Source organism: Diadema antillarum, unplaced genomic scaffold (assembly GCF_040938485.1).
Source record: "Diadema antillarum isolate AM-2024a unplaced genomic scaffold, OU_Dant_1.0 scf00000195, whole genome shotgun sequence".
In the NCBI taxonomy this organism is placed as follows: Eukaryota; Metazoa; Echinodermata; class Echinoidea; order Diadematoida; family Diadematidae; genus Diadema; species Diadema antillarum.
In genome coordinates, this window is record NW_027271084.1 from 66,481 (window position 1) to 74,222 (window position 7,742).

The following is a 7,742-nucleotide window of genomic DNA, read 5'->3' on the forward strand; positions in this document are numbered from 1 at the left end:
AAGTTGTCAGCGCAATGTTAACGAGCACAGCAAATATTCAAATATTAGTACATGTAATGGTCAACATTCCCGCTTGCTCCTCTCTTCGAATCGGCCACGCGTTGTCCGCTTATGGAGCTTGGCATTTGCGGGTTAGGCCATGGGATTGGCCCGCGGTTAATGGCTTCGCCGCGGTTAGTGGCGGGTTCGCTGCGGTTAAAGACACCGCCACCCTCATTTACCTCCATGGCGCGGTCAAGGTACGTGTCTCGTATGGGTTCACGGTCGCGACCGAGCTCGCCGCGGTTGCTCTGGCGAAGTCCGTTCATCTGCAGCGGTTTATCCATCCCGTTTCGCATGGCAGTGCCGTTACCGATCACGAAATCGTCCTGGGTGTCGTATTCTTCGACGGGAGCAACGACCATTTCCTCGGTCATCGGCAGCAGCGGGCCTCTGAACGTGTCCAGTATGGCGAATATCTGAAGGAGAAAAGACCAAGAACAATGGACATGGAGATATATCAGAATACATAGTGTCCAACATAATACACACAAATACATTCACATAAAAAAAAACCACACACACACACGTGTACGGCCTATGTATCTATGTGGCGTACATCCACAGCGATATTTTTTCTTCAGAAACTTCGTACATTCAAGGGAATCTGCATGGTCTGTGACTTTACTGTCATCTCGGTAAAAAATCGGTTCAATTGACATGGTGACTGGAATAAATGAATGAATGAATGAATAAATAAAATAAAATAGAATAAAATGAAATGAAATGGAATGGAATGGAATAAAATAGATAAACAAACAAACAAATAAATAAATAAATACATTAAATCATGAATGAATAAATAAGTACAGAACGTCATACCAGATACGCAGCAATGGCGCCACCAAGAATCCATCCGGCGATGACGTCAGTCCAGTGTGACTTGTACGAGGCGACCTGTTCCACACCCAGCAGGAATGGCACGGAGAAGACCGCCAGCCCGACGAACGGCCGAATCGCGTGCGCAGAGTTCAGCCTCATCAGCGCAGTGATGTAAACCTAACAAAAGGCACAAGAAGACACACGCGTCTATAACATATCAGGGGCGGCGCAGCCGTGGGGGCCGTGGGGGCCGTGGGGCTCGGGCCCCCACACTTTTTGTGCACCATACAAAGGAATACATAAGGTGTCATCACTTTGGGCCCCCACACTTTTTTCAACCCGGAAGTACGTAAGAGGCACTACAAAGGGAGGGGAGAGAATGAGCTGAGGACCTTTTTTTTTTTTTTTGCTTGTCAGCTGAAGAAACTCGGAAGTGGACGGGGACGGGGAGAGATGAGCTGAGGACCTCTTTTTTTTTTTTTTTGCTTGTTAGCTCATGAAACCCGGAAGTGGGCCCCCACACTTTTGAAAACAGTGCACCGGCCCTGCATATCCCCAAGTACTTCGCATCGAGTACATTCAAACTTTGCCAACTACACTGTATACATATTTAGAAACTCGAAAGATATCTCGCAGTGATGTGGACAGAGATGAATCCTCGCCAATATACTTAGTAATGTATTTGGAGGCTGATTACAACTTTGCTTTGGAATATCTGTCATGGGAATACACAGAGCATAAAGAATAGATAAAGTACAGCACTTTGCGCTGCGAACACCTCATTGTGGTGAAAAGAGGCCATCTTCACTAGCATAATAATCATAATGTTATGATGATAATTTCTAGCTCGTGTACACTGTATTCGAAAACTGATGAATATACCAAAGTATGCATGCAAGGGAAAATTATTGAAGAAACTATTGGCATTTTCGTTCCACGTCCCGTTTATGTTCAGATGATAATCACTGAATTCAGCGTGTATCATTGGGTGAAGGAAGAGATGACACTATCAACATTGCTCTTCAACATGTGAGCGTATTTCTCTGACAAAACTATCAGTTTTGCTTCTGCCTGTGAATATCGAACAAGGCTCTCTTTCGTTTTCGATAAAACGCACAATGGACCGCGTATCAATTTTTTTTTGTTCAAGGAAATGGAAAAAATAAATAGATAAATGAATAAAAGAATGAAATTAACATTATACATTCACTTTTCACACATAGTACAATTATGTGTATGTGTGTGTGCTTGTGTGTCTGTGTGTCTGTCTGTCTGCCTCTCTCTCTCCTCTCTTTTCTCTCATGAGATCAAAATACTACTCTAGTGCCTGCGGACGATGATTTAACGCAACTGCAGTTTTGAATTCTTAAGTTGTTATGTGTAAAATGTTAGTATACATATTAATAGATAGGGCCTATACTCACCGCTACGAAGACGGACGAATACGCGCTGAGCGAGGCGTAGAGTGACGGGAAGGATTGCCTATAAAACACGTGAACACACAGGCATGAATATGAAGTAAAACACCCACAACATCATATACATCATACTCATTTATTCGAACGCACATTATTGTCAATAACTGAGTCCGCGAGGACTTAGACAATGTCCAGGCACTAATCGCTGCCCGGAGTGCACGCAACGTCATAGAACTTGACACAAATACTATTTGACATTACTCCCGGAGGTCCTAGACCAAGTATCACCCGCTCACCGCTCTGCAATGTTTATTCATCAGAATTTTCAGCCGTGGATTGTGACTTCTGTAAATTTCAGCGAGGACCCACACCATGAATTGCGATTCTAAATATTAAAACTAAGGCAGATCTCTTGTCATGAAAGAAAGGAAATTAAATGCAGCGCACAAGGTCTGATTTCAAACAAAGGGCCTTCCTCTTTTGACCGTACACTATTTTCAAACGAACTGCTCTGAACTAGTTAGAGAAAACTGTGCCAGGTGCCATATCCGCATAAAATTTGCAAACATGAGATATGGGATAGATCTTAATCCCAAGCAGTCAAAGGAAGTGTCGTTGGCTTGAGAAGGATGTATGTGATGGTTCAAACTAATCAAAAGTCAACAAAATACGTTCTACCTTAAAGAGATGCTGGTCACCGGGGGGGGGGGGGGGTTGAGGCTGGAGGGGAGGGGTCAAGATATTGGTGATTATCATTATACTTATCTATTATGGTCATGATGATTATTAGCTAAGAGATACCTTGCCAGGTCGTCATCTTCAGTATCTGCACAGTCTGTGATGGTGAATACGCTGCCGCTGGCGCATGGAGTGAGGCAGGAGGCAGCGGAGAAGAAGTAGGGAGCCGGCCGGCCCAGGATAATCTTACCAGCTCGTGTCAAGATCCATGTCAAGAAGGCACCAAGGAGAAATATACCTGTAGAGAGTGTTGGTTGGTTGGTTGGTCGGTCGGTCGGTTGGTTGGTTGATTGATCGATAGATAGATAGATAGATAGATAGATGGATTGATTGATGTATCGATCTATCGTTGGATTGACATTGACAGATTGACATTGACAGATTCATTGATTAGTAACACTTGTTCGTCAAATTTGTTTATTGATTTATTACTATCATCATGATTGTTTAATCACGGTCATCATCATCATCATCATTGCTACAAATCTGCCCTCATCTTTATCAGATATGCTGTTGAAAAGAAGAGTTACGCTGTTGATAATAGCATCATCACAATTTAAAAAAATCTCTATTACAATACACAATCATAACCTTCTGCATCACCATCTTCCTCATAATTACCATCATCACCACCACCAAATTGTCATTTTCGTCACTCCTAAAATATTCATCCTCGACATTCACATCATCATCATCGAAACTGTCATCACCATCATCATCATCATCATCATCATCATCATCATTGTCATTATCATCATGATCAATATCATCACCATCATCGTCACCACCATCATTATCAGTATTATGTCATCATCGTCATTATCATCAATACCAACACAATTATTGCCACCACCACCCCCATCATCATCATCATCATCATCATCATCATCATCATCATCATCATCCTTCTCATCCTCATAACCACTATTATCACCAAGCCCTCACCGGTAAAACGCACGGTCCGTCTGAGCAGAGCGTGGAGTTTAATGCCGAACGTTCTGACTGTCTTCTCCCGAGTGAGTTCCTTCTCCCCTCCCTGGAGGTAGTACAGGGCCACGGCAGCTTCGCCAAATAGAACCTGCCAATGAGAGGAAAGAGGACAGACATTATTTTGTTATCAGGAGAGTGAGTGAATGAAGGAGAATAGGTAGGAAAAGGGGAAAGGAGAGAGGAGGAGGTGAAAGAGCGTGAAAGATAGGAAGTAAAAGAGATGGAAAGAGAGATAAAGATAAGAAAGTGGAAGAGATAGAGACGGTGAGGGGAAGACATTACAGAGTTGAAAAACAGAAAAATGAATGACGTGCAAGCACAGATGGACTTGCACACACCTAATGCTGGGTTCCCACTGTCGTGCGATCCGCTGCGCACCCCGCGACTGGCCATTAGTATTTGATCTCGGAATAATTGTTTCTGTCTATCCATGAACCTATACACGTCCATGGTCTACCACAATCTGCACTATTATTGAAAGTATGGTTTGAATCGTGGAGTAATCGTGGTGATTATCTTGAGGTCAGTCGTGGCAATCTTGATGATCGAAGAAAAGTTGTGGACGATTCTGAATGTTCTATGATCATCGCGATTGACGCGACCGACTGCAAGATCTGATGAGATCTGATACGATCATCACGATTCAGACCACGATTTCACGGTGCAAATTGTGATCAACAACAACAACAATAACAAAAATTTCACGATCAGCTACTAATGGCCAATCGTGGGGCGCTTAGCGGATCACACGATAGCGGGAACCCAGCATTCATACCAATGGGATCATGGGATCACGTTTGAGACAACCAGTTTGGCCGAGAGAGAAACACTCGTGCACTGTAAGTACATTAATACATCACAACCAGTATCTGGACTTTAAAACACAAACGGAGACTGATATATGATAGATCATAGGTCACTAGTATGGCGGAGAAACTCACCACGATGGGAGGCACGACAAAGGCGAGGACATAGACGATGATCTCGGGGATGAGCTCGGCGCCAGTGTCGGGGAAGCTGTAATGGCCGAGATCACTGCAGACGATCGTGGCGAGGTGTAAGGTGAATGTCTGGTCCCACCATTGCATGAAATACCTGTAAGTCAGTGGCGAAGAAGGACAAAGATAATAATGACGATAATAATGATATTATGTCTCCCTCTACAAATGAAATCTGTAAGGTCGATAGCAACTGCTGGTCTGTAATTTAACGAACATGTTTGAAAAAGGAACCAAGGGACTCGAACCTGTCATCTACTGCTTTCCTGGCAGCGACACTGCCACCAGGCTATCCCTGGTTGCCAGCAGTGACACGATGAACTTGGAACAGATACCAGAGCTCCGAAATTCCAACATTGTATTGTAGAGGGAGACAAATCAGAGAAAATTTACACCTCAACCTTCACCCCTCTGCTCAATATTCTCTTGCTTTAAAAAAAAATGGAAATTTGTATACACTGTGTTTGAAAATGCTAAAATGCTTATATTTTATATGCAGCGTTTATAATTAACACTCGCTTATGAATGAGAAGTTACACTTCTTTTCCTACGCCAAGAAGCAATGACAACATAAAAGCAAAAACTCGGAACATTGATAAGCAGTGCTCCGTCCTACCATTTGCCACCGAGGTAGCGTAATTCTTACCATCCACTTAGAATTGAAGGCATGGGACATCCTTGTACCTGTTAGCTCTACTATAGTACGCAGTCTGAATCTTGTTTTGTTGTTTTTGTTTTTGCGGGGGGGGGGGGCGGAGGGTGAGTTACGGGATAAAAAGCAACAGATAATATTGTCGTAACCACAATTATTGCTAGCTTCGAGGAAGAGCTAAACATCGTTTCTTACGTAAGAAAATCGAGGACATTATAATTCATCCGTATTAGGTGTTTGACTCAGACTCTTTGGGCTCACTGTGTTCGGTAGGAACGCCCATGATCCTACGACTGGACAAACATAATTGTATCAGATTTAGGAGCATTTTTTTCCCTCTCGTTCACAAGGATATTATGTGGTACGCACTTATTCCGTGGAAGGACAAAATGTTTTCGAAAAGAAATCACAGATGTGTTTGTTTTCTTTTTAACATGAATTTTTTTTTAGCAATCACTTGCTGTGCACATCAGTTTGAATTGAGTGAAAAATAAAATGATCTTTGTTCATTATTGTTTGGGAGAATGGGGGCATTGGTTTTCATGACGAAATATATTCTTATGAATATATGAATTCAATGCAAGTTAAAGCTATTACCATGTGTCTTTATTGATTCTACTTATGACTGTGTTCATACGATACTGACTTCTCCTGAAAAACAGTCTTTACCCCCAAAAGGACCACCCAATTGAAAAACGACAGAAATTAATAACCAAAGAGGAAGTTGCTTTTATTACGGAAAGGGAAAATCGTGCAAGTGGATTTTATGAACGCATAAAGATGATTTGCATTATATTATCATCAACACTTGTCATTCTCGCATATCATTCAATGCCTTTTTATTTATCCTATCAATCTCGCAGAGAGGATTTATCTACTACGTCATAAGATTACGAGTAAACACGGTCCTTCCATCATGCTGTTAGAATGAGATTGATGAGACACACGAGTACATCGGATGTAGAATGGTACTGAATGGTGTCACAATTAACTGGGAGAAAGCAACATATCGCAGAGTAGATACAGGGGAATTTAGATTACAGACAGATCAAGAATTGAGGAAAACCAAAGTATTTAAGGACGTTAAAAAGGTGGTAGGTGATATCATGCAAGTCAGGTGAGCAGCTCGGACAAAGGGAAAGATATAGACGACATGATGGAGCTGTAATCGGAGCTATAGGTGAAATCTTTAGATATTTTACGACATCACAGACCGTTCATGATTCACAACGCAATTAACAAAGTGGTCTATTATTATACTTCATTGCCCGTTACCTCTATGCCGAGGTACGTCGTGACAAATTAAATTGTTATTAATTAATCGAATGCACTCGCGTGTACAAAATTAACGTAAGCACAAGTTGGTTGATATAAGTATACACGTGCGTGAGTTCATATTAATCTTCTGTAGTGGTTCAAACCAGCACATCTCGAACATCTGCCGTGCTGAGATTTTATTGCCCGTACGTCATTCCCAACCAATCCCTTGGCGGTTGATATTTAAGTATGGCTTGGATTCCAATTTTCGGCAGACGGACGAGATGCCCCTTACCATAGTATCACCACTCCGGCGAGCAGGATGCAGTCAGACAGGAAGAAACATGGTATGAGGCAGTTGTTGGTTGTCGGGTTGCTCTGGCGACCACTCATTATGTCGGAGGTCTCGTGCACGGCAGCGTACCGTTGCTATGCGACGACAGAGAACAGAATTGGGTTGGTGAGTCGGTAAGGGATCAGATGGCACGGGTATATTGTGCCAATGGGCCGTGAGCGGTGTTTGTGCCTGCAAGCGTTGTATACTCGCTCAGCTGGAATCTATGATTTATTAGAGAGAGTCATAAAGAGAGAAAAATATACTTACGGACAAAATCAGAAAAAATGTACTAATTTTACGGTATTAATATACCCTCATATAGACATACACACATAAGCACACAATATTTTCCAATATAAGGTCAGTTCACAGTTAAAATCTGAGCATGTGCAGATAAAGGTCATCGCGGACTTTTCCTTAAAATTGACTTAATCTGTGGTATTTTAGAGAGAGAGCGAGAGGACAAAACTGAATAGGTCTCATGAAATCTA

General features: G+C 42.3%; 1 protein-coding gene across 1 annotated transcript; it reads right to left on the minus strand.

The window, feature by feature from the left end:
- On the minus strand, positions 1-7,467 carry LOC139723594 (phospholipid phosphatase-related protein type 1-like). The gene is made up of 7 exons (XM_071634828.1): positions 7,210-7,467; positions 4,949-5,102; positions 3,963-4,095; positions 3,081-3,255; positions 2,286-2,343; positions 862-1,038; positions 1-458 (listed from the first exon to the last, which is right to left on the minus strand). The coding sequence occupies exons 1-7, from the start codon at positions 7,305-7,307 to the stop codon at positions 45-47; spliced, it is 1,209 nt and encodes a 402-aa protein (XP_071490929.1). The 5' UTR covers positions 7,308-7,467; the 3' UTR covers positions 1-44.
- Positions 7,468-7,742: the final 275 nt, after the last annotated feature.